Source organism: Bos mutus, chromosome 22, assembly GCF_027580195.1.
Source record: "Bos mutus isolate GX-2022 chromosome 22, NWIPB_WYAK_1.1, whole genome shotgun sequence".
NCBI lineage: Eukaryota > Metazoa > Chordata > Mammalia > Artiodactyla > Bovidae > Bos > Bos mutus.
Window position 1 is genome coordinate 16592848 of NC_091638.1, and position 27673 is coordinate 16620520.

The following is a 27673-nucleotide window of genomic DNA, read 5'->3' on the forward strand; positions in this document are numbered from 1 at the left end:
CTTACATGAAAACAATAAGATATATTTGGCATCCCTAACGCTTTTCAGATCAGTGGCTCTTGGTTAGAAATTTCTAGCTGACTGAAAATGTAATGTTTTTCAGGTCACCAAGTTCAGTGACTTAACTATTTCTCAAGATGTACGTACAGTTGGCATTTTATGATATCAGGCGTCTCCCCCAAGCCCCCAGTTGCACTGTCTTGTAAATAGATGATGTATTTACAAGATATTCAGTTTTCCAACTTTGTGCCATATGGATTGTGGGTGGAGAGGCACAGAGCCAACAGTCACACAAGTTTCAGTACAATGAGATGAATGGATAGAGTAACCACAGAACAACATGCATTCTCCTAAGACTAAATAAGGAGTGGCTGTATGTTCAGGGCTACACGGTGCATAGATAAATACTCATCCACCAGGATGTGTGCATTATACTTTGATTCCCAGTTAGGTAAGGTTGAAAAATGCTATATCCCATCTTTGAGACTGTGTGGCTGCCCAGGGAAGGAGGAGACAGAACCATGCAATTACACTATACCAGTAGTGACCCTGGCAAGTCAGTATGATTTAAAAAAAAAGGATATTAGTGAAACCTCCAGGTAGTATTCAGGCTGCCTTTGTGATGAGCAAAAATTGATGACATCCAAGCTCTCAACGGGAGCCACATTGCTGGTGCCCCTAGGATTCAAGGGAAGTGCACCCTAGTACAGGGGCCATTTATAAAGAAGATGATCATGGCAGCTGCTGTAGTGCTAAAATTAAAGCCACTGATGTGTATTCTCTAAGCTGTGCATGTTATCCATTGTCAACATTTATCCTAGCAAGGAGCACTGAAGTAATGACATAGAAGGAGTCATTTAAAAGACTTTGAAAAGAACAATTAGAGGAACTCTAAATTCACCTCTTCTTGGGGTTCCCTGAGGTTTCCATTGAGAGTGTATATATGGGATATTTGAACCATAGAATCAGCAACAGCTGGATAATTTCCCCAAAATCTACAAGAATAAGAGAAGTTGCACATCTTGTTGGGGCCCTCTGAGCAATACTGTGTATAAAATAAGAGTTAGAAATATCTTATACTGGGGCAAAGCTAAAGATATGCTCCACCTCCCTACCCCATACAAGAAGTTATCATGTCCTGGCCCATAATTAATATCAAGGGCAAAACCATCTTCAACAAGCCAGCTGGTCTGAATCTCCAGATTCTGGAACACCCTTTTCCCTCTTGAATCATGAGTGGGTCATCACTAAGTATATTGCTTCTCAAGGAAGTCAGGTGTATTAGTCTGTTTGGACTGCCATAGCGAAGTACCACAGACTGGGTAGCTTAACCAACAGAAATGTGATTTTTCAGTTAAGGAGTAGAAAGTTTGAGATCAAGGTGTCAGCAGAGTTGATTTCTTCTCAAGCCTCTCTCCTGGCCTTATAGATGGGTGTCTCCTATCTTTACATTTAGTTCATGTCCTAATTTCCTCTTACACAGTGGCATTGAAGTAGGATGTGCCCCCAGTGAGCTCTTTTAACCTTTATTACCAGTTTAAAGGTTCTGTCTCTAAATAAAATCTCATTGTGAAGTCCTGGGATTTACGAGGACTTCAACACACAGATTTGCAGGGAACACAATTTAGGCCATACTATAATTTTATCCCTCTCCCTAAACATGTTCCTCTTAAACAGTCTATTTCTAGAGAACAATCTTATTTTAGTTGCTCAGATCAATAACCATGGAGTCATCCTTAACCAACATCCAATTCATTAGCAAATCATGTTGGACATGTGTTCAAAAAATATATATCTTCTTATCACTTCCATCACTTCTAAGCTAGTCTAAGCCACTATCATTTCTTATCTGGAATACTTAAGTAGCTTCTTCATCTCTCTACTTCTACTCTTGTCCACCCTTAGACTGTTCTCAACAGAGCAGCCAGAGCAAACTTTTAAAGCATTATGTTATGGAGTGAAACACAGAACTTAGGGAAACAGGTTTCTTGGTTCCTTTCATAGCTAATAGCTAATAAACCTTTGAATATGTGGCAAGAGGGAAAAAATGGTAAGATCATGTCACTTTTCAGTCCCCAAACCCTCTTGTGTTATTTGTGATATCCAAAGCCCTTATGGCCCAAAATGTGCACCGTCTCCTTTTTTAAGGCCTTTGATTCCTGATGTTTCATCTATCGGGGTAGTCACGTGCCTTAACTGATCACTTCCTGTCTCTGCCTTCCCTTTCATAGTCCCACTGCCACCTATCCTCTTCTCTCTCTCTCCGTTTCTTTCTCCTGACTCACTACTATGTTCTATGTATTTATTGTCTTCTCTGACTTGAAGTTAAGCTTCATGGGGCAGCAAGTTCATTTTCTTCACTACAGTATCTGCGGAGACTAGAACAATGATATAATACGCACTCAACACTATTACATGCTGTGGGTACACGATAGCTTTGAGGCTGAAAGGAGAGGGATGTGTGGAAAAGATGACTTCTGCTCAGCATCCGGAGCTAGGGCTATGACTTAAGGGAGACTCACTTCGAGAAAGGCAGCCTGACCGCCCAGTTGATTGGTCCCTCTTCCCGCCCTAACCAAGTCCCTTCCTCAGGCTCCATCTCTTCTAGGGCTCTCCGCATATTGGCCTATCTCTCCGCCCTTTCACCCTGCCAACCAATGATAGGATAAAACTGGGCGAGAGGCGGGGCCAGAGCTCCCACAGATCAGTGAGAGAGCTGGCCAGGGGTCTGGAGGACTCCAGCCTCCGGGGCACAGAGGTGCAGAAACCTCCCGATGCCTAGAAAGACCGGAGGTTTAGGGTGGGAGTTAATGGGGAGTCAGTGACGTAGTTCCTTCTCCGCTTTGTTCCGAGACGTGGGTCGGGCGCTTTTGCTGAGGGGTATGTGGCAGCCCGGTGTGGGGTTTGGGCCGGTTCTGGGAGCGGGAGGGGCACACAGGCCCGGGGCCAGGCCTCCCTCACCGCTGCCAGCTGCGGAGACTGAGGTGCGGCAGTTCAAGGGGTCGTTGTGGGGCCCCTCTCCCCTCGTTCGGAGCTGGCCCTTTGTCTTGAGTCTTCTCCCACTGTGCTCACTTCGGACTAGGCTGACAGTAGTGACTGAACTGTATCATCCCCGCTGCTAGCCATGGGACCAACCTGGTAAAAGCGGTCCGAGTCTCGCCCAGGCTCCAAAGGCCTCCCCAACACTACGTATTTGATTCAGATCACCAGTATAATCCCTTATGTGTTCCTTGGGAGAAAACGGACCCAGAGAGGAGGGCAGAGTCTTGCCCAAGGTTACTTATTCATTCATTCATTCAACAAATACGTAGCACCAACTAGTAGTGTATTAGATCCGGGGATTACAGTTGTGTACAAGGCAAAACTATATTCTGGTATGAAAGAAATGGAACAATCTTTAACGGTTAGACGCACGGTCTGGGAATCTGAAGGAGGAAAGACAAAACCATCTTTGAGTCCTATCAATCCGGAGAGATAGGTAATCATAAAAAATTCTCCTTCTAGCATCCCATCTAGCTTTAGCCTTATTTCTTCCCGTCTTTAAAGACACTTGACTGAGCAAAGTTTCCCTCATCTCTTTTCTGCAAACTTTTGTTGGAAAGTTGGATTTCAGAGAATTTCTCTATTCAAGTGCATTTTTCAGAGGAGAATATGGAGACTTATGCTATCAGCAGAACAGTTGAAAAGGAGCGACTGTGGTATGATGGAATGAGGATTTCCTTCGGACACAGAAAACTTATCTCTTACTATACATACAGCCTTCAGCAAGTCATTCAATCTCTGGGAACTTCATTTCCTCATCTTTAAAATGGGAATGATCATCCTTACTGCTCGCAGTTCAGTAGGAAGGGAAGTGACCCAGGGATGGGACATTGCCCTGAGTGTCTGCTTGCAATTAAGATCTTAGAATACTCAGGCATTTCTATGTGTTTACAGTGATCCAAGACCCCACTAGGAACTTTTTCACCAAACCCAAAGAAGAGATGAGGCAAGGTCTGTACTGGGCGGAGATCCTTTGGAGTGAGGCTACTGTACACAGGTGTGAAAGTGAGCCATTTTCTTCTCTTCGGCAGGTGAGATCTTTATTGTGATATTAATTAGTTTGGGGATGGGAATCCTACCTGCCAGAAAATGTGGGGACCAGGGCTGAAAGGGAGCATTTCTGAAGAAAAACAGAAGTGAGAGGAGGCCCTCTAGATCCTGAGGAGTAGAATTTGGGGGTGGGAGCCTCCCATCCCAAATGTAGTGATGTAGTGGAACTCCAATTTGGGTGTCAGGAGACTTTAACTTGAGTCTTAGCTCTCCTCTAAGTTCCAGTTTCCCCATCTCAAAATTTTTATGAGACTAGGTGGTCTGCAAGGTTCCTCCCAACTCTGACATTCTGAGAATCTCTGAACAGTTACACTAAGTCAGTCTTTTAGGGAATTTAAGCCCTTGGATGGCCCTGTTGAGACAGAACTGCCAAGAATGTCAATATTGTCATGGTATTTAGACAATATGAAGTACCAAAGGGATGCACTGGTGGAGGAGGGATGGAGGTGGTCATGTGTAGAGGGTGCACTTCTCACCATTGTACAACCAGATTAAATTGGCTAGCATCCTGAACTTATTGAATATTTCGAATCAAACATTTATTGAGCTCTCTGTGCCAGGCACTGTGTGGGATACACATATGAATATCATGGGCCCTGTTCTCTGGAGGCTTAGAGCTTAAAGTGTACATGTGAAGAGGAAGGATGCACACATACACACAAGGAATTACAGTATAAGGCAACCTGATATTACAGATTTATTATGGCATTTTTTTAAGTGCAGAAATTTTTATATGGTCAAATCTATTAGCTTTTTTTCAGCCTTTGTTTTATGCGTAAGGCCTAGGCCTTTCTCTCCCTGAGATCAAGGTATTTCCTTCTAGTTTTTTTTTTTTCCTTGAAATTTTTACATTTCACTCATCTGCTTCTCTTGAATTTATTTATTTTCAGATATTGCCTCTTATTCATCACTCCACTGAAGCTAATCAGTAACCAAAGACCATGTGACTCAAAAGGACCTGAAAGGCTGATGATCCTTGTAAATTAGAGGAATGCAGTCTCCCTAGGTAAAATCTCTGTCTCTCTCGGAATAGAACTCTGCTCTTTGTGAGTGCCCCACAGCCTAAAATGAATGGTACTGCTGAGATGAAGACACTCATCCGTCAGACTCAGGCATTGTGGGTCAGAGACCTGTGGGGCCTCTTTGGTCCTGTTCCACTTGCTGGTTGCCTGAGGTTGTAGTTTTGTGCCCAGTTGCCTGGATACCCCTAGTGATGTCCTGTCCTTATCGTCTTATCTGTCTCTTGTCCTCCTTTAGCCAACACCTCATCTCCATACTATCAAGGAATTCTTCCAGAATTTATGAGCGAATTTCCCATCTATTTGGGCAGAGGAAAAATAGTTAGGTTTTCTTTTGATCAAACTGTCCTTGAACTAGTGCTCCCTGCTCTACTGAAAAGTCTTGCCTTCTCCTCAGATCTTCCAGAACCACCCTGAGCTTCCTTACTGCACGTCCTTGTACATTTCTTTCTCTCTCCCTGCCCTTTAACCAAAACCTCTATTTTAGCAAGTTTATATATTCTCACGACTTCCTCTGTCCTCTGTATCTTATTCTTAAGTTTGTATTCCTAACATATTCTTCCTCTTGCCTAAAGTGTTTCCCCGCATTTTCATCTTTTTTTTTCTTTTTCTTTTTTTTTTGGCTTGGACCATTTTAAAAGTCTTTATTGAATTTGTTACAATATTTCTTCCGTTGTTTATGTTCTGGTTTTTAGCCCCCAAACATTTGGGATCTTAGCTCCCTGACCAGAGTTATAATCCACACCTCCTACATTGAAAGTCGAAATCTTCACCAGTGGACTGCCAGGAAAGTCCTTCCCATCTTTCTTAGTGATATTATCATTCTCAATATTCAGATCTGGATCTGATGATCTAGAATTCTTTTCTTTAGTCATCCTCTGTATCCAGTCTGATATATGCATATGCTTTTCTGAAAATAGCTGGACTTATTTTCTCTCCTGTCATTATTCTGGACCAGGGTCTTGCTATCTCAGACATCTGTGTATCCATTTAGCAAACATTCAGTCAGCACCGAGAAAGTGGCAGGCCCTCTCATAGTCACCCATACTGCATCCCTAAATTCCCAACTCATTTCCCTTCCTCCATTATTTGTTTCTACTCTAATCCATCTGGGCTAATCTTCCTAAAGCATTTCTTTCCTAATTTCACTTTTGGATAGGGTGATATAAAATTTATTGTCTAAATTTGGGATGCTTTTGTAAATGAATGGGGGAACTATTAATAATGATGCTGTAAAAAATTTTAATATAAAAAATAAAGAATAATGATGTTGTAATATAAGGTATAAACCAGGACTGTTCTGGGAAAACTAGGGTGTATGATTACCCTACTTCTAGGTGGCAAGTTTTGGAGTCTTTCTTTTTAATTTCCTCAATTTACTTCTCATGGGATACCCCACTGCCTCTTTCTTCTGTTTTTCACTTCATGAAACAGAGAAACATGAATGTGCTGGGGGTGGAGGGAGGTCTGGGACTAGGGGAAATGAATGGCATTGCTTGAAGAACTATATTCTTGATAAGTGAGAATGAGATGGAAAGTAACAAGAGAGGAGAATAGCAGGGTAGAAAAAAGAATGTAGAAAATAGAAAGGAAGCTAAGGGTAGATTTCACTCTTCTGTTTAGAACTTTTTTCCCATTGATTGTCAGATTGTATCCATATGTTTTGCCCTGAAATTTCAATGTTCTGGCTGATATCACTTCAGGCAACTTGATTGTTTCATTCCTTCATTTGTTCATTCAAGAGCAACAGAAATTTCGAGTGCTTACTATTTGCCTGGGACTGTGCTTGGAATATGATAAAGAACAAAATGGACAAAAATCCCTGCCTTCATGAAGTTATGGGATAGTGTCACTACCCAATTATTTTCAGTACATCAACCTTGTGCCAGATTCCTTTTGAGAAAACAGTTCTTGCTTATCCTCAGGTTCAGCCAAAGTTCTGCCTTTCTTTTTAAACTTTATTATTTATTTATTTATTTTGGCTGTGCTGTGTGGCATATGGGATCTTAGTTCCCTGACCAGGGATCAAACCTATACCCTCTGCAATGGAAGTGCAGATTCTTAATCACTGTACCACCAGCATTGTCCCGTTTCTGCGTTTTTAAAACACCCTTCCCCAAGCATCCCAACCCCAAGTATTCACTCCATCTCCTAGCCCCCTTCATGTCCTAATTGGGTACATTGTAAACTTGTAATTTGTTCTATTAGTGTATTACCATTATGCCACTGTAAGTTCCTTAAATGTAGGTATGATATTGCATGCTTGTATTAGTCTTCTTGGGCAGCCATAGCAAAATTCCACAGACTGGGTGGCTTAAGCATTAGACATTTGTCTTCTCACAGTTCTGGAGGATAGAAGTCCAAGATCAAGGTGACTTGACTGTTTTTGGTTTCTGATGAGGACTCTTCCTGGCTTGTAGATGGCTACCTTCTTGTTGTGTGCTCACATGGCTTCCCTCGGTTTGTGTATGTGGTAGGGAGTGGGCAGGAGTGCAAGTGCAAGTGGTAGGTCTTCTTGTATGGACACATTAAACCTATTGGATCAGGGCTCCACCCTTATAACCTGCTTTAGTCTTAATTACCCCCTTAGAATTCACATCTCCAAATATAGTCACATTGGGGGCTTGGGATTATACATATGAATTTTGGAGGGATACAGTCAGTGTGTACCAGTCCTTTTTTTTTTTTCATTCAATATGGAGTTGTGTAAATACCTAGCTATTAATGTTTTTCCTGTCCACACCTTTCTGGAAGGCTGCAAGACATATTTGCATAATAGCCTTTAAGGGTAAAATAGATACTGCACTAGCTAACTGGGAAGCATTGGATCAGCCATGCCTAGAAGTGGGGTGCCCAGGGGCTGGCTTCAAGGCACTGTCTTATTCTGAATTTCTAAATTACTTTATTCTAGTAATTATGAAAATCTGTTCCTTTAAGTGAAAGTCACTTAGTTGTGTCCATCTCTTTGCGACCCCATCTACTATACAGTCCATGGAATTCTCCAGGCCAGAATACTGGAGTGGGTAGCCTTTTCCTTCTCCAGGGGATCTTCACAACCCAGGGACTGAACCCAGGTCTCCCGCATTGCAGGTGGGTTCCTTACCAGCTGAGCCACAAGGGAAGCCCAAGAATAGTGGAGTGGGTAGCCTATCCCTTCTCCGGTGGATCTTCTTGACCCAGGAATTGAACCAGAATCTCCTGCATTGCAGGCGGGTTCTTTACCAACTGAGCTATCAGGGAAGCTCCATTCCTCTAAAGTCATTTCCTAACTTTTCATAAATAATATTGTAGAAAGGAAAATAATTAAACAGTAATACAGTTTAGCAGAGGACAATTTGCCAGCAAAATGGGAGGCCTTCATAAGAGCAAATACATAAACATATCTACCTAGTCATCCATCCATTCATTCATACAAACAGTTTCACTTTTCTGCAACGGTGCTTTTTAAAAATTGCTCTGTGTGAGATCCAAAACAGAGATATGTACATGGTAGAGTGTTCAATAATTACTAGTTTAAGAAATGTATGAAGAAAAGAGAAAGTTTCAGAGAAGATTAAAAATAGAAAAGAAGCTGAGAAAAAGCCATCAACTTTCTCAGAACTCTGGAGGTAGCTTCACTAGCTGTCTTATTTGGCTCTGCAGTCCCCTGACTACTTCTCATTGGCTTCCTCCACCTGCTGACTCCTGTTTGATTAGGAGGGTGTAAGCAGCTAGGTGTGCTCAGGCTCCTAAGTATCCTCGTCTCCTACCATTTTCTGTGCCTGCCCTTCTTGTCTTGGGCACAAGTCTGTGTACATGTGCCTGTGTATCATATCAGTGGCACCAATACACTTCTGAGATGTGAACTCCAGCCTTCACAGTTATTTTCTTGCTGCCCTTGAGCACTCACCATTGGATATGTCCCTCCTGCAGAGAGCCTGACTCTGTTTATCACAAAGCTATAAGATAATAAAAATTAGTCAAACTTTTAAGTCTTTATTGAATTTGTAACAATATTGCTTCTGTTTTATGTTTTGAGTTTTTGTCTGCAAGGTATGTGGGCTCTTAACTGCCCGACAAAGGATCGAACCTGCACCCCCTTCAGTGGAAGGCAAAGTTTTAAGCACTGAACTCCCAGTGAAGCACCCAGTCAATTTTTTTTTTTTAAATCAGTAGGCAGTACTGCAAAACAATGTCATTCCTTCCAATCCAGTAACTCACTTATGAAAGTTTTATCCTAGGAATATATTTCAATGAGAAGAAAACTTTGTGTGTCTAGAGTGATCATGATAGCATTATTGATAGTAGTTAAACCTCAGGGAACAACAGAAACGTCTGATACTAGCAAAATTATAGGTAAATTGTAATGAGTTTAATTGGTGGTGCATTATGTAGTCAAAAAATGATACTGAAGTGGAAGTGAAAGTGTTAGTCAGTCGTGTCCAATTCTTTGTGACCCCATGGATTGTAGCCTGCTAGACTCCTCTGTCCATGTAATTCTCCAGGCAACAGTAGTGAAGTGGGTAGCCATTCCCTTCTCCAGGGGATCTTCCCAACCCAGGGATCAAACCCGGGTCCTGCATTGTGGGCAGATTCTTTATCATCTGAGCCACAAAGGAGTTAATAGCAATATGAAAAATACTTATAAAAAACTAAGTAGAAGAAGTAGAATGCAAAATTGTACTTATTGTATATTTACAACTATCATTATGAATATGGACAAGTCTGAGAAGGAATATAGTAAAAGGAGAATTAGTGATGTGTTAGTATCATGGCGTCATCTTTCAATTTTCTCTTATGACTCAACCTTCTCTAGATTTGAGGTCTACTATCGTTATCTATCAGAGAAGGCAATGGCACCCCACTCCAATACTCTTGCCTGGGAAATTCCATGGATGGAGGAGCCTGGTAGGCTGCAGTCCATGGGGTCGCTAAGAGTCGGATACAACTGAGCGACTTCACTTTCACTTTTCACTTTCATGCATTGGAGAAGGAAATGGCAACCCACTCCAGTGTTCTTGCCTGGAGAATCCCAGGGACTGGGGAGCCTGGTGAGCTGCCGTCTCTGGGGTCGCACAGAGTCGGACACGACTGAAGCAACTTAGCAGCAGCAGCAGCAGAGAGTTATCTATACATTGGTTTCCCTAGTAACTCAGACAGTAAAGCATCTGCCTGCAAAGCCAGACACCTGGATTCAATCCCTGGGTTGGGAAGATTCCCTGGAGAAAGAAATGGCAACCCACTCCAGTATTCTTGCTAGGAAAATTCCATGGATAGAGGAGCCTGACAGGTTACAGTCCATGGAGTTGCAAAGAGTCAGACAGGACTGAGCGACTAACATACACACACACACACACACACATAGTTACTTATATGTTCAGAGTTTGACGTCAAACCAGTTGGGAAATTCCTGCTCCTCTTGACATTGGTTTCATAATATAATCCCCTTTCGGTTGTACTGTCCTCCGCTCTCACCCTCTTGCTATTTTTTCTTTTTTTAGCTGGTTGGGGAGGGAGGCTTATGTGTGGGATCTTAGTTCCCTGACTAGGGATCAAACCCATGCCCCCTGTGTTGGCATTGTGGAGGCTTAATCACTGGACTGCCAGAGAAGTCCCTCTCTTGCCATCTTTAGATAGTTTACCATTGTGCCATGCAAGGTCCTATCAGAGTTTCCCCCTCTATGCTTTAATTAACCCTGTTCCCAAGTTCAGCCTCTCAGGTTCACCACGTAAACTCTGACTGGTAAAAAAACAGACAGACTGAACTTGCACAATGTACCTGGATCCAGTTACAGACCAGCCCCTGCACAGTAGGCTATGATGTGACTAGACTTCAATATTGGAAGAAAAGTGTTATCCCTATCACAACAGAGCTTAAGAAAAGGGATATAGACAGGGACCTAGTACCTATACTAGAGCAAAAAATGAAATCTTAGTCACACTCTAAGATGGAATCCTCGTTACTATTTTATGAAACAATTTTTGAGCACCTATTTTGTTCCAGCCACTATATCACTGATGCTAGGGGAATAGGTCAGCATGAACTAAATGCCAAATTGATCTGAAGATTACACATTTGACCTACTGAACTAAAGATCTTTCAGTACATTTTTTTCTAGGGACCATATTATGAGTTCAGTTTAGTTCAGTTCTGTCTCTCAGTCATGTCCAACTCTTTGCGACCCCATGAATCACAGCATGCCAGGCCTCCCTGTCCATCACCAACTCCTGGAGTTCATTCAAACTCATGTCCATTGAGTCGGTGATGCCATCCGGCTATGTCATCCTCTGTCATCCCCTTCTCCTCCTGCCCCCAATCCCTCCCAACATCAGGGTCTTTTCCAATGAGTCAGCTCTTTGCATGGGTGGCCAAAGTATTGGAGTTTCAGCTTCAGCATCAGTCCTTCCAATGAACACCCAGGACTGATCTCCTTTAGGATGGACTGGTTGGATCTCCTTGCAGTCCAAGGGACTCTCAAGAGTCTTCTCCAACACCACAGTTCAAAAGCATCAATTCTTATTTCATGGCTGCAGTCACCATCTGCACTGATTTTGGAGCCCCAAAAATAAAGTCTGCCACTGTTTCCACTGTTTCCCCATCTATTTCCCATGAAGTGATGGGACCAGATGCCATGATCTTAGTTTTCTGATTGTTGAGCTTTAAGCCAACTTTTTCACTCTCTTCTTTCAATTTCATCAAGAGGCTTTTTAGTTCCTCTTCACTTTATGCCATAAGGGTGGTGTCATCTGCATATCTGAGGTTATTGAGATTTCTTCCGGCAATCTTGATTCCAGCTTGTGCTTCTTCCAGCCCAGCATTTCTCATGATGTACTCTGCATAGAAGTTAAATAAGCAGGGGGACAATATACAGCCTTGACATACTCCTTTTCCTATTTGGAACCAGTCTGTTGTTCCATGTCCAGTTCTAACTGTTGCTTCCTGACCTGCATACAGGTTTCTCAAGAGGCAGGTCAGGTGGTCTGGTATTCCCATCTCTTGAAGAATTTTCCACAGTTTATTGTGATCCACACAGTCAAAGGCTTTGGCATAGTCAATAAAGCAGAAATAGATGTTTTTCTGGAACTCTCTTGCTTTTTCAATGATCCAGCGGATGTTGGCAATTTGATCTCTGGTTCCTCTGCCTTTTCTAAAACCAGCTTGAACATCAGGAAGTTCACAGTTCCTGTATTGCTGAAGCCTGGCTTGGAGAATTTTGAGCATTACTTTACTAGCATGTGAGATGAGTGCAATTGTGTGGTAGTTTGAGCATTCTTTGGCATTGCCTTTCTTTGGGATTGGAATGAAAACTGACCTTTTCCAGTCGTGTGGCCACTGCTGAGTTTTCCAAACTTGCTGGCATATTGAGTGCAGCACTTTCACAGCATCATCTTTCAGGATTTTAAATAGCTCCACTGGAATTCCATCACCTCCACTAGCTTTGTTCACAGTGATGCTTTCTAAGGCCCACTTGACTTCACATTCCAGGATGTCTGGCTCTAGGTGAGTGATCACATCATATTGAGTTAGATGGCTCCGATTCTGGGAGCAGATCATAAAATAGGAAGAAACCAGGGTGGGTTTTATATTACTCATTATTCATTCTAATACTGCACCTGTTGGGCTTCTCTCAGTCCCTTGCTTTCCATAAGCTTCCTCTTTCCATAAGTTTCCTTGCTTTTACCTTAGCCTCTATGTCTAACCTCATTTTTCTCATCTTTTTGATCAGTCTTCCCAGCCTTACTTTTCCATGTGAGATCCTGTGGTCCACCACATCTTGTTATCCTTGGATAGTTCTCCTTCCTTTAGTATAGAGAGCAGGTGACATGTGCAAATTCTGTTTCTTCTTTCAGATGGTGAAATGAGGACTGAAGAAGTATTGATTCCAAAATATCATTCCTGAAAAATCAAAGTCTCAACTTTCAAGAGAGCAACACAGAGGTATTGCCAAGGAAGTCAAAATTTTGAAAGCACTTTTGAAGGGAAAGAAAAGACTCGAGGGGCCACTGGGATGCTCCAAGCAAGAGAAAATGAGGAGAAAGACAAGAAACTTCAAACAGAAGACAGTTCAAGACAATAAAACACTCACAGAAGTGAGTGACCAAGAATCTGAAAAAGATGGCCCTACAATAAATGAGAGAATTCAGGCTGCAAAGAGACAGTATGTGTGTACTGAGTGTGGGAAAGCCTTTAGTCAAAGTGCAAACCTCACAGTACATGAACGAATCCACACAGGAGAGAAACCCTATAAGTGTAAGGAGTGTGGAAAAGCCTTTAGTCATAGCTCCAACCTCGTTGTTCATCGGAGAATCCACACAGGATTGAAGCCGTACACGTGCAGCGAATGTGGGAAATCTTTCAGTGGTAAGTCCCACCTTATTCGGCACCAGGGAATCCACAGTGGGGAGAAAACCTATGAATGTAAGGAGTGTGGGAAAGCCTTTAGTCGGAGTTCTGGCCTGATTTCCCATCACAGAGTTCACACTGGTGAGAAGCCCTACACCTGTATTGAATGTGGGAAAGCCTTTAGCCGCAGTTCAAATCTTACTCAACATCAGAGAATGCACAAAGGGAAAAAAGTTTACAAGTGTAAGGAGTGTGGGAAAACATGTGTTTCTAATACAAAGATTATGGACCATCAGAGAATTCACACTGGCGAGAAGCCTTATGAATGCGATGAGTGTGGAAAAGCGTTCATCTTAAAGAAGACCCTTAATGAACATCAGCGACTTCATCGTAGAGAGAAACCCTACAAATGTAATGAGTGTGGGAAAGCTTTTACTTCTAATCGAAATCTTATTGATCATCAGAGAGTTCACACTGGAGAAAAACCCTATAAATGTAATGAGTGTGGAAAAACCTTCAGGCAGACTTCTCAAGTGATTCTACATTTGAGAACCCACACGAAGGAGAAACCTTATAAGTGCAGTGAGTGTGGGAAGGCCTATCGTTACAGCTCACAGCTTATTCAACATCAGAGAAAGCATAATGAGGAGAAAGAAATGTCATAAATAACATATTGTTACAAAGTGGAGCTAATTGCTGCTTTTGGAAAAGCAGTTTTTCAGTATTATCAACCTTAATTCTTTAAGAATCCACACAGGGAAAGTAATCAGAAGTAGACAAAGATTAACAGAAGGGAGTATTCATGCCAGCATCATGTAAAACTGGAGGAAGAAAACTAAATTTTCAACAGAATTGGGTTTAAGTGAATGATGGTCTATCCATAAGATGGCTTTGCATCCATTGTAAAAATTTTTTAAAATATTTAGTGCCATGGAAGAAATGATTTGAATAAAATGGAAGAGAAATGAAAGAGAAAAACAATGAAATATCCAAAATTTTAAAAAATTTATGCAAAGGAAAAAATGGAAATGAAATAATACCAAGCCAAAATATTAACAATGATTATCTTTGGGTAATAGGATTATAGGTAATTTCTATTTTCTTCTTTATACTTTTCTATGCTTTTTAGATTTTCTACAGTGAGAATGTACCACTTTTATATTCAGGGGAGAAAAAGTAGAGTATTTTTTAAATGCAATGAGCACATACTCATTTTCATTCAACAGTGTTATGAAGGTTACAGACTCTAAAGTCCTAGGACTGCACCCTAATACTGACCTTAGTAGAAGGGGAACCCTCAGCAAGTCACTTCCTTTTAGAGCCTGTTTCCTGTGTATTATATCATAAATACCAGTTGTTGGCTTTTGCAGTTTTAAGATAAACTGACTTTACAGTCAACAAAATATCTAATCCACTTTCTTAATCACTTTTAGGTTAAAAGAAAACAGTAAAAATTTACTGTATTCTCTCCCACTGCTGTAGAAGCATCCAGAGAGAATAAAGAACCACCCAGGCTCCATCTTATCAATATATGTCTACAGAACCAGATAAAAATACCCCCTTATGAAATTGAAACAATTGCAGTTTCATAACCTTTAAAGAGAGTCAGCATAATCTAACACAAGGGGAATACTACCTTCACATGTTTCATAGACTTTAGTAGCTAAAATTGCAGAGTTTTGGGTCAGAGATATATAAGTTCTAATTCCAGATCTACTATGCACTAGCTTGCCAGTTTTGGACAAGTCCCTTAAGTGCTCTGAGCTGTAGGTTTATCTGTAAAATGGGAGTAACTTCCTACCTCACCAGATTGCTGTGAGGATTAAATAAGATAATGCCCTTAAATGTGTGACCAGCCTTTATGTCCAGCCCTCTGAGAAGGCCTTAATCTGTTTTCAATAAGTATTTTAAACTTTTAAGACAGCTCAGAATCTGGGAAACCTTAGAATTGCCCCATTCTTAACTCAGTGGTTCCTCCTCCTTTGTATACAATGAATGCCTAAGCCTGACACCATTTGTCTTCTGCATGTAGTGATACATTGTTTCAGGAACTACTGAGGATTTGATATCCCATTTGTAGAAGAAAATGGAGTCTCAGGTGAGGTTAGGTGACTGGCTAATAAGTGGTTTAAGCCAGAATTTGAAGTCAGATCAGACTTTCAAGTCCATGCTTTCTGTGTTTTACCAAAGTGCCTCTGCCCATCATGATGGTTCTGTGAGTGGGAGACCGAGAAGTTGGGATTCTCCTGACTAGCCACTTCTATGAAAGGTGGTTGATGATATATGGACAATTATAGGTTGATCATGGTTTCATAAGGAAGGTGCTAAAAAGAAGTGGATGGTATGAAGCATATATTTGGGTGGAAAGAGATTGTTTAGTTTTTGTCCTATTTTGTTTGATAGGATAATGGCTTATATATAATTTTGTGCTATAATAGTCCCTCTTTGCATAGTTATTCAAAGCATGGTTTCTAGGCTCTGTTGCTGTGTTCAGGGGTAGGACTGTTGTATCATTGGTCACCCTTGGGTAGGCACTTCCCCAAGAGTCTGGGTGAACACAAGGGAAGGTCACTCACTTGTGACTGTGGCTAGACAGAACTGTAGCAGGAAGGGACTTGCATCATTTTTCCCTAGTCATGTGTCCTTTTCAAAATTCTACAAGGAGGGTGTAATTAATATTTTATGCCTTTTGTCATGCCAGCCATTCTCAGCTGCTGATTACCTATATGGAAACTCCCATGACTAATGTCTCCTGGCCCTGCTAAAACAGCTTTATAAGAAAACAGGAAACGAAATTCCTGTGTGCCTGTTGGTATTTTTTAAGCATTTATTATTGCTTAGCAGAGTTTTTGATGCTTCTGATACTGCTGAGCAAAACATTTTTCCACCACTATGTCATAGTGTCTGAAATTCTTTCTTCAAATAGCCTTTCTTTTTCATCTTAGAAAACTCTGTGGTCTCCAAGAATAAGTATCTTCTAGGAAGGAAGCCAGAGAAGGCAATGGCACCCCACTCCAGTACTCTTGCCTGGAAAATCCCATGGGCAGCGGAATCTGGTAGGCTGCAGTCCATGGGGTCGCTAAGAGTCGGACACAGCTGAGCGACTTCACTTTCACTTTTCACTTTCATGCATTGGAGGAGGAAATGGCAACCCACTTCAGTATTCTTGCCTGGAGAATCCCAGGGATGCGGGAGTCTGGTTGGCTTCCATCTATGGGGTCGCACAGAGTCGGACACAACTGAAGCGACTTAGCAGCAGCAGCAGCAGAAAGGAAGCCAGAGGTCTGAATAAATTGACATTTCTTACCCAGGCAAGCCAAGATAATGGACCCAGGAGGAGGCCCTCAGTAGCTTCTAATCTTCTAGGCTGATACCTATCTTAAGCTGCAGGAGTAAATGTTAATAAGTATGCTCTATACTCTTTCATATACCTATTCTGCAATGTAGTTTGAACTGACCGGCTCACCTTTCTGCAGAAGTTTTTTAAGACTACCAGCTGCCTGTTTCAGTCAACATTTAATTTTGCAGTTCTTACCATTCTTTCAAGCCCTTTTATGATACACTCTGAAATTCAAGTTCTGTCTGTTTAAATGTTTTTTTCCAACTTCCTGTTCTAATGGAAGCCTGGTTGTTCCCTAACAGCAGTGCTTCCTCTGCAGTTCCTCAATTGCTAGTTTTTGTCTCCCGCAACCCATTTACCTCTCTGTACGCCATTTCTTCTCTATTCTGTCAAAACCTCAACTCTCTTGAAATGCGTGTCACTCAACTACTGTGTATTGTCCATCTCTGTTTCTGTCATCTGCTGGTTTCCTGTGCACTCACATTTACTCACTTGTTTTTACTACCCTGAATATTCCCAAGGAATATGAAGTCAGTATTTTTTGACCATAGATACCCTGTATGTAGAATTGCTTTGGTGTGGACTAGAAATATATATATCTGTTTTAAGTTGTGAGAAAAAGTGTGAAGTTAAAATGTTATGTAGCCTTGATTAAAGGGAAATCTGAAAGACAAAGAATCTTGCATATAGAGGTGAATGTCTCCCTAGATTTAGAGATATTTTTCATTGATGGTGTGTACTATATTAGATCTTATTAGGAACTCAGAAGAAAATTTAAACCAAAAACAGCTTTAAATAGTAACAGCATTTTCATGACCATGAATCCCATAAGACTATATTTCATTTTCAGCTCTGTATCCTGAGTGACAGAATTGCTTTTTAAATGTTTTTCCATTCAATATAAATAAAATAGTACGTTCATATTGTTAGGTTGTTTTTAGAAACTAGACTGTCTGTCTTCACCTCTGATGTTATAAAACTGGAGTCATAACACTTTTGCTAAAAATGGTTATAATTCCTCCAATAAATATCTGTTGTTATTTCCTTATTATAAATATCACTAAATTTTTTTTCTTTTGCTTCCTTCCTTTATTCAGATTGGGAAGAAAACAGTTCAATTTGCTTTTCTTTAAGCAGATGCTTTTGGAATGAAGATGTGATTCTGGCTTGTTTCAGATTCAAACACAACATGAAGCTTGTTATTTTCATACTCTTAATAGAGTTGTTCCTCAGTAACTGCAGGGGATTGGGTCCAGGACCCCCACCACCATACCAAAATCAAAGGATACTCAAGTCTCTTCTATAAAATGGCAAACTATTACATATAACCTATGCACGTCCTCCAGTATACTTTAAATCATCTTTAGATTACTTATAAAATGTAATACAATGTAAATGCTTTGTATATAGTTGTAAATGCAATGAAAATAATGCATATAAATAGTTGCCAGTATGGCAAATTCAGGATTTGCTTTTTGGAACTTTCTAAAGTTTTTTCATTTTTAATATTTTTTACCTGTTTTGGGTTAAATACATGATGCAGAACCCACAGATATAGAGGGCCAACTCTACAAAAGTAGAGCTCTAGCCATTAGAAATTGTCCTTCTGGGATTTCCCTGGCAGTCCAAAGGTTAAGACTCCACACTTCCAATGCAAGGGATGCAGATTCAATCCCTGGTGGGGGAACTAAAATTACACATGCTGTGTGGCCAAAAAAACAAAATGTCCTCTTCTGTTATTTCGCTGGAGAACTTGTATAGCAAGTTATTGTCCCATCCCCTCTCTGGTCTCATCTCTGTTCAAACCTATACTATTATATAGACATCCTTTGGCTGTATAAAACCAGCATGTTCCCTGAGGTACATTTCTACTCCAGAAGGCAAATTTGTGAGGGGTCCAAAGGAGATGGCTAATTCCTTTTTGGGCAATGTAGATACAGGACTTCACTAGTTCTCACTCCTTCCACTGACCATTTTAAATCCACACAGCACAATTTGATCAATAAGGACTGTAGCCATGACAAAGCTGTAACCATTCTTTTAAGTTCAATGATTCCCAAATCTAGGAATCACAAAAAGTAATTTCACATATACAGGTATATTTCCCAAGCCCACAAAATTAGCATATTTGGGTCAGGGTATAGGACTCTATTGGAGAAGGAAATGGCAACCCACTCTAGTATTCTTGCATGAAAAATCCCATGGACAGATGAGCTTGCAGGCTACAGTCCAGAGGGTCCCCAGGAGTTGGACCCAACTGGGCTCGATAAAGGACAGAAATGGTATGGACCTAACAGAAGCAGAAGATATTAAGAAGAGGTGGCAGGAATACACAAAAGAACTGTACAAAAAAGATGTTCATGATCAAGATAATCACGATGGTGTGATCACTCTCCTAGAGCCAGACATCCTGGAATGTGAAGTCAAGTGGGCCTTAGAAAGCATCACTATGAACAAAGCTAGTGGAGGTGATGGAATTCCAGTGGAGCTATTTCAAATCCTGAAAGATGATGCTGTGAAAGTGCTGCACTCAATATGCCAGCAAGTTTGGAAAACTCAGCAGTGGCCACACGACTGGAAAAGGTCAGTTTTCATTCCAATCCCAAAGAAAGGCAATGCCAAAGAATGCTCAAACTATCGCACAATTGCACTCGTCTCACACGCTAGTAAAGTAATGCTCAAAATTCTCCAAGCCAGGCTTCAGCAATACGGGAACTGTGAACTTCCAGATGTTCAAGCTGGTTTTAGAAAAGGCAGAGGAACCAGAGATCAAATTGCCAACATCTGCTGGATCATTGAAAAAGCAAGAGAGTTCCAGAAAAACATCTATTTCTGCTTTATTGACTATGCCAAAGCCTTTGACTGTGTGGATCACAATGAACTGGAAAATTCTTCAAGAGATGGGAATACCAGACCACCTGACCTGCCTCTTGAGAAACCTGTATGCAGGTCAGGAAGCAACAGTTAGAACTGGACATGGAACAACAGACTGGTTCCAAATAGGAAAAGGAGTATGTCAAGGCTGTATATTGTCCCCCTGCTTATTTAACTTCTATGCAGAGTACATCATGAGAAACAGTGGACTGGAAGAAGCACAAGCTGGAATCAAGATTGCCGGGAGAAATACCAATAACCTCTGATATGCAGATGACACCACCCTTATGGCAGAAAGTGAAGAGGAACTAAAGGGCCTCTTGATGTAATTGAAAGAAGAGAGTGAAAAAGTTGGCTTAAAGCTCAACAATCAGAAAACTAAGATCATGGCATCTGGTCCCATCACTTCAAGGGAAATAGATGGGTAAACAGTGGAAACAGTGTCAGACTTTATTTTTGGGGGCTCCAAAATCACTGCAGATGGTGACTGCAGCCATTAAATTAAAAGACGCTTACTCCTTGGAAGAAAAGTTACGACCAACCTAGATAGCATATTCAAAAGCAGAGACAGTACTTTGCCAACAAAGGTCCGTCTAGTCAAGGCTATTGTTTTTCCGGTGGTCATGTATGGATGTGAGAGTTGGACTGTGAACAAAGCTGAGTGCTGAAGAATTGATGCTTTTGAACTGTGGTGTTGGAGAAGACTCTTGAGAGTCCCTTGGACTGCAAGGAGATCCAACCAGTCCATTCTGAAGGAGATCAGCCCTGGGATTTCTTTGGAAGGAATGATGCTGAAGCTGAAACTCCAGTACTTTGGCGACCTCATGCAAAGAGTTGACTCATTGGAAAAGACTCTGATGCTGGGATGGATTGGGGGCAAGAGGAGAAGGGGACGACAGAGGATGAGATGGCTGGATGGCATCACCAACTCGATGGATGTGAGTCTGAGTGAACTCCGGGAGTTGGTGATGGACAGGGAGGCCTGGCGTGCTGCAATTCATGGGGTCACAAAGAGTCGGACACGACTGAGTGACTAAACTGAGCTACTAAGCACACATGCACTAGGAATCTATGTAAAACAAAACTTTTAAAGCAGGAGTTTAAGGAAGATCTCCATGAGGAATCTTGACTCTTTACATGGCTATTTTTGTCATAATTTTCCATTTTACCTCAGAAAAATCTACAAATCACAAAATTACTGAGACATATACCAGAGTTTGTATAATCATAACAAATTAGCAACCAGTTTACTGAGTGAAAGAAAATGCTGTCACATTTGCAATGTTGGTTTAACCACAGAGTTGAGCAGATTCGTGTTTTAAAAAATTATAGGACTTACATGGTGGCCCAGTGGTTAAGAATCTGCCTGCCAATGCAGGAAACATGGATTTGATCCCCTTGTTCAGTAAGATCCAACATGCCATGGAGCAACTAAGCCCTTGCGCCACAACTCTTGAAGCCCATTAGGCCCTAGAGCCTGTGATTCACATGGGGAAGCCACTGCAATGAGAAGCCCGTGTACTACAACCACAACTAGAGAGTAGCCCCAGCTCACTGCAACTAGAGAAAAGTCTGCACACTGCAATGAAGACCCAGCACAGCCAAAAATTAAGTTTTTTTTTAAATAAAAAATTGTAGTAGAACAAAATGGTGAACAAGATAAAAATAGTCCTTTGGCTATGACACAGCATAGAAATGTTGGATAAAACTTAAACATCCTTTTAGAGGTCTTTCAGAGAGTAAAATAATCCTCAGAGCCTAGGATAAAGAAGTGGAAGTCAGATAAATGAGTGCTGTGTGCCATGTGGCAGTTTGCTGATCCTGGTCATCAAAGGACATAGACTTTATCAACCACAAGGGCAGGGATTTGAGTCCCTGCACCTCACAGCCTGTGGGATCTTAGTTACCTGACCAGGGCTGAACCTGTGCCCCCTGCCATGGAAGCGTGGAGTCGTAAGCCCTGGACCACCAGGGAGGTCCTCCCATTCATGCTTTGAGACCTATAAAGTACTATCTCCTGGTTCTCTTTCTATTTGGTTGGGTGTTGGGTCCTTACCCTCTGTCTGCTTAGTATTTATCACTCTCTGGTGCATTTTGTATTTGTTTTCTGTCTATCCTCCCTAGAAATGTAATGTAAACTTACATTTCTAGGGACTTCACCTCTTTATGCAAGGAGATCCAACCAGTCCATTCTGAAGGAGATCAGCCCTGGGATTTCTTTGGAAGGAATGATGCTAAAGCTGAAACTCCAGTACTTTGGCCACCTCATGCAAAGAGTTGACTCATTGGAAAAGACTCTGATGCTGGGAGGGATTGGGGGCAAGAGGAGAAGGGGATGACAGAGGATGAGATGGCTGGATGGCATCACTGACTCGATGGACGTGAGTCTGAGTGAACTCTGGGAGTTGGTGATGGACAGGGAGGCCTGGCGTGCTGTGATTCATGGGGTCGCAAAGAGTCAGACACGACTGAGCGACTGATCTGATCTGATCACCTCTTTATTTATGTCCTTAGTGCCTAGAACATTGTCTAGCACATTAGTACTCAGTAAATTGTTGTTGAATGAACAGAGGAGCAGAGAATGAGATGTTTAAGCAAGTGTTCAGTGAAAGCTAGAAGAAAACATATCAATAGAATAACACCTTGCTCATTTAACAAGCATTCGTCTAGCACCTACTGTGGCTTTGTGCTAGGTGCTAAGTGTATGTGGAATCCATATAGTTGTTAGGGGAAGCACACTGATTGAAACCATCCACCCTGGCCAGGCACCATAGTAACTATTTGCATGAGTTGTTTAATGACAGGAGATCCTGATAAGGAATACGGAACTAATAAGCCACCACCAACCAGAAGAGTTTGGGAAAGGTTGAAAGGAGACACCACGTGCCCGTCCACTTCCCGGAATCCCTCTCGCTAGTATCCATCTTGGCTGAGCGATGCGTGCGCCACCAGGAAAGACTCTGAATTAGAATGATTGGCCAAAGACCACCTGGAAACTAATCCCATCACCATAAAACCCGAGACTGTGAGCCATGCAGCAGAGCAGTTCTCCTGGGTTCCCTTACCCTACTGCTCTCCACCTGGGTGCCCTTTCCCAATAAAATCTCTTGCTTTGTCAGCAGATGTGTCTCCTTGGACAATTCATTTCTGAGTGTTAGACAAGAGCCCAGTTTCGGGCCCTGGAAGGGGTCCGCCTTCCTGCAACATAGTCATGGCCTTTGCCCTTGAGACAGGAGAGAAAGAGGCAGGAAACAAATGCTGGATAAATGAAGATGGGGGTGCAGTTGCTGGGATTTGATAAAGACTGACTGGAACCAGCTGAAACCAAGGTTGTTTTGAGAAGTCTGGTCATGGACCTTTAGTTCATTATATCTTTTTTGTAATACCAGAAATCACTCTTTGTCCATGACAGTTCTGAGATGGACCATCAAAGGCCAGAAAGTGGACAGTGGTCCAACTCCTGGGAAATACCCCCTCTTCCTGACATAGCAATATTCCTGGAAGTAGTTATATTCCTCCCATATGTTAGCATATTAAATTACTTAGCCCATGAAAACTACAACCTCATTCCCTGGTGCTGCTCTCACTTTCCGAGATAGTTCATATTTGGGCTTGTGGAGTGTGAATTTCTCCTAAAACACTTTCACTTTTCTTTGACTTGCTATTGAATTCTTTCCTGCACAAAGGTAAGGACCCTCACTTGGTGATCCATCCTAAAGGCTCCTGTGGGCCCAAGGATGTGACATTTCCCTCTTTTGCAATACCCTTTTGGAGCCTCTTTCTGTCATCTTATATAGAGGGACAATTCCAGGAGTCCAAACTTAAAAGATTTAAGTATCAAAGAGAGAAGCAGAGTTCCAGTACCCTTTACACAGACCTAACTTTACTCAGGGTGGTGGACAACTGCAAAGACTTTCTCATTCCAGGGAGGCAGTGTCCCTCCATCCTCATTTCAGTTTTATTTATATTTAACACCAGAGCTCCATTATCTCATCATTTGGGCAAGAGCTCCAATATTTTGGCCACCGGATGTGAAAAGCCAACTCATTGGAAAAGACTCTAATTCTGGGAAAGATTGATGGCATGAGGAGAAGGAGCAAACTCATTGGAAAAGACTCTAATTCTGGGAAAGATTGATGGCATGAGGAGAAGGGGACAACAAAGGATGAGATACTTGGATGGCATCACCGACTCAATGGACATGAATTTGAGCAAAGTCTTGGAGATGGTGAAGGACAGGGAAGTTCATGCTGTCACAAAGAGTTGAACGCTACTTAGCGACTGAACAACAGCAAGCCAATTCACAAGAAAGTCATTTGTAAGGTATGTTATTTATGGTGAGAACTGCTCTGGTTCACAAATAGATTGGATATTTCACTCACGAAGACATTCAGACGTTCGAGAAATTACTCTATTAAGCTCAGCTGCACTTCAAATTAAAACAGAAAGGTCCAATTCTTTCTGGAGGCAACACAAGTACTGGGGGCCTGGGCCACGTGATTCACCTCTGCATCCTTGGGTTCTGGAATACAGCCACACCTGTTCTTTGGCTGAGAGGAATGTAAACCTAAGAGCCCGGGAGCTCCGCCTTTCCTGCCACCACTGGGAAAGCTAGGAACCATAGAGATGTGGCTTCCTAGAGAGCCGAAACTGGGAGGTGGTGTGAGCAACCGGATGTCGCGATACCCACGGGTCAGCCATTATTCTGGGCTTCAGGTGCGTCCAGTTTTCGTGTCATCTCCTGGCGTCCCGGCGCCAAGGTGGTGGTCCCCAAGGCCGGAGCCGCCGCGGGAGACCCCGGTGAGCGGGGTGGGCTCGGGTCGGGTTGGCAAGCGCGGAGGGCGGCCCGGGTTGCGGCTTGAGCTCTCCAGGGCAGGTCAGCCCTCGCCGGCCCCTCTCTGCTCCTCTCCCTCAGGGCGGTCCCTCCACCGCTTGGTTTAGATAGACGCCTAGGCTGCGGTTTGGGGAATATACTGAAGACAGCGCCTCTGTGTCTCTGTGTCTGTGGATTGGCTGTCGAGTCAATAGAATGTGCTGCCCCTTTGAGAAGAGCGACCTCAGTAGCCAGGTTCTCAGCTCAAGTCTTTCTGCTTTTTTCTCAGTCTTCTCTGAGGCTGATGCTGGAAACAGCTTGAGATTTCCCTGGAGCAGGGGCTCCCAGAATTCTTTTTTTTTTTTTTTCCTTGAAGGATGGATTCCCATTTTTCCTTGTAATTTTATTGGCGTATACTTGGTTTTCAATTTTATGTTAGTTTTAGGTGTACAGCCAAGTGAGTCTGTTATACATATATGCACTCTTGATTCTTTTCCTGTTTAGGCCGTTACAGAGTATTGACTAGAGGTGCCTCTGCCATACAGTATGTCTTTAGTAGTTATTTTTTATATATATAGTGGTGTGTATATGTCATTCCCAATCTTCCAATTTATCCCCCCACACCAAGTCCCATTTAAAATTTTGTAATGTAATGGTATTTAAGAAGCAAACTTTTAGGCCACGCATATCACCATTGCCTCAGAGAATGTATTTTCACATTAAGTACGTGAGTAAATGCTGTCTTTTGCAAGAAAGGTCATTATCAACCTGTGAGTGACTGTGTATCGTTATTGTTTTAATGAACTGTTGTTTGGAAACCATTGCTTTAGAATAGTTGTTTGGATTTCAGAAGTCTTTTCTTAGATGCAGTTATTTTGTACTTTTGGGGTTAGAATCCCTGAGATCAGAATTTGCTCCCATAACTGAACTAGTTGAGTGGCCTTGAGTGAATCGTTTAGCTCCTCCGAGACTTCTTTTGTTCTTTTTAACCTGTGCTTACAAATCTTTTGTGAGAAACAAGCATAATATATGCTTAAGGATTTCTTATTTGTATCTCTGCAAAGTAAGAGTAAATAAAATTCTGATAATTTACTGTAGAAAATTATTTAGAAGTCTCTTTCCCCCCCAAGTTTTATTTGTAAACCCTATTTTTTTTAGAACAGTTTTAGGTTCATAGGAAAATTAAGCAGAAAATACAGAAATTTCTCATGTGTTCCCTGACCCTACATTTGCATAGCCTCCTCCAGTATCAACATCCCCCACCACTGGAGGGATAGAGTGTGAGTTTGGGGTTAGCAGATGCAAACTAGTATTTATAGAATGGATAAACAACAAGGTTCTACTGTATAACTTAGGGAACTGTATGGTTCTACTGTATAACTTAGGGAACTGTATTCAATATCCTGTGATAAACCTTAATGGAAAAGAATATAAAAAATGTATATGTATAATTGAATCACTTTGCTGTACATCAGAAATTAACATGTATACCAATTGTAGGTCAATTAAAAAAAAATCCCTCATAGTTTTGCCTTTTCCAGAAGCCATGTAGTTGGAATTGTAAAGTATATTGGACTTTGAGATTGGCTTCTTTCACTGAGTAACATACATTTATGTTTCCTTTGTATCTTTTCATGGCTTGATAGCTTCTTTTTAACACTGAATAATAGTCTATTATCTGGATGTACCACAGTTTATCAGTTTACCCATTGAAGGATATCTTGGTTGATTCTTGGTGTTGACAGTTATGAATAAAGCTGCTAAAACATCCACGTGCAGGTTTTTGTGTGGACATGTGTCTTCAGTTCGTTTGAATGAATACTGAAGAGCACAATTACTAGAATTTATGGTAAGAGTATGTTTAGTTTTGTAAGAAAGGGCCAAACTCTTCCATAGTGGCTGTACTATTTTGCATTCCTAGCAATGAATGACAATTTCTGTTGTCCCACATCTTCACCAGCTTTTGGTGTTGCCAGTGTTCTAGACTTTGGCCATTCTAATAGGTATGTAATGATATTTCATCGTTTTAACTTGCATTTCCCTGATGACATATATGATGCAGAGCATATTTTCATGCAGTTATTTGAAATCTGTATATCTTCTTTGGCGAGGTGTTTGTTTAGGTCTTTAGTGGAAGCTACAAGTCCTCATCCCTGGACTGCCAGGGAATTCCCCTTTGGGTCATTAAAAAAAAAAAGGTTTATTTATTTTTGACTGTGCTGGGTCTTTGTTGCTGTGCTCAGGCTTTCTCTAGTTTAGGCAAGTCAGAGCTACTCTTCGTTGTGGTTTGCAGACTTCTCACTTTGGTTGCTTCGCTCGTTGTGGAGGAGGGGCTCTATGTGTGTGGCCTCTGTAGTTGTGGTGCAAGGGCTTAGTTGCTCCTCAGCATATGGTATCTTCCTGGACCAAGAATTGAACCTGTGTCCCCTGCATTGGCAGGTGGATTCTTAACCACTAAATCACCAGAGAAGCCCACATGGGCATATGTTAATTGAGTTGTTTGTTTTCTTAATTGTTGAGTTTTAAGAGTTATTTGTATGAAATATACAAAGGAAGGATATTAGGCTTTTATCAAGTATTTGTGTCTTTTGCAAGTATTTTCTTTCAGTGTACGGGTTGTCTTCTCATTCTTGACATTGCTTTTTCCAGAGCAGAATTTTTGAATTTTAATGAAGTCTACCTATTACTTCTTTCAAGGATCATGCCTTTTGAATGTATCTAAAAAGCTGTCACCATGCCCAAGGTCATCTAGGTTTTCTCCTAGGTTATCTTCCAGGATTTTTATAGTTCTGTATTTTATATTTAGGTCTCTGATCCATTTTGGGTTAATTTTTGTGAAATATGTAAAGTTTGTGTCTAGATTTATTTATTTTTTTTTTTGCATGTGAATATCTGGTTGTACCAGCACCATTTGCCAAAAAGGCTATCTTTGTTTCATCGTATTATCTTAATTCTATCAAATATCAGTTGACTCAATTCATGTGGGTCTATTTCTGGACTTTTCATTCTGTTTCATTGATTTGTCTGCACTTTGCCAATACTGCACTGTCTTCATAACTGTAACTTTTTAGAAAGTCTTGATGTTAGGTAGTGTCAGTCCCTCAACTCTGGGTAGTATTGGGTAGTGTCAGTCCCTCAACTTCACAATACTGAGGGAGAAGTCCTTCTGTATTGTGTTAGTTATTCTGGGTCTGTAGCCTCTCCAAGTGAAC

At 41.5% G+C, this 27673-nt stretch overlaps 1 protein-coding gene across 4 annotated transcripts in view; it reads left to right on the forward strand.

The window, feature by feature from the left end:
• The window catches only part of LOC102286810 (zinc finger protein 660), a 58349-nt gene that overhangs the window by 15489 nt on the left and 15187 nt on the right, over positions 1-27673 (forward strand). Inside the window, exons 1-4 of one of the 4 annotated variants that reach the window (XM_070360272.1) lie at positions 2837-2880; positions 3937-4073; positions 4983-5098; positions 12942-17822. In XM_070360272.1, coding sequence (XP_070216373.1) covers positions 13119-14099 — 981 coding nt within the window. In that variant the 5' untranslated portion in view covers positions 2837-2880; positions 3937-4073; positions 4983-5098; positions 12942-13118 and the 3' untranslated portion in view covers positions 14100-17822. Of the gene's footprint in view, positions 1-2836; positions 2881-3936; positions 4074-4982; positions 5099-12941; positions 17823-24318; positions 24449-27673 lie in introns of those variants that run through there. The other 3 variants (XM_070360273.1, XM_014481947.2, XM_070360264.1) reach the window with 3 other exon arrangements.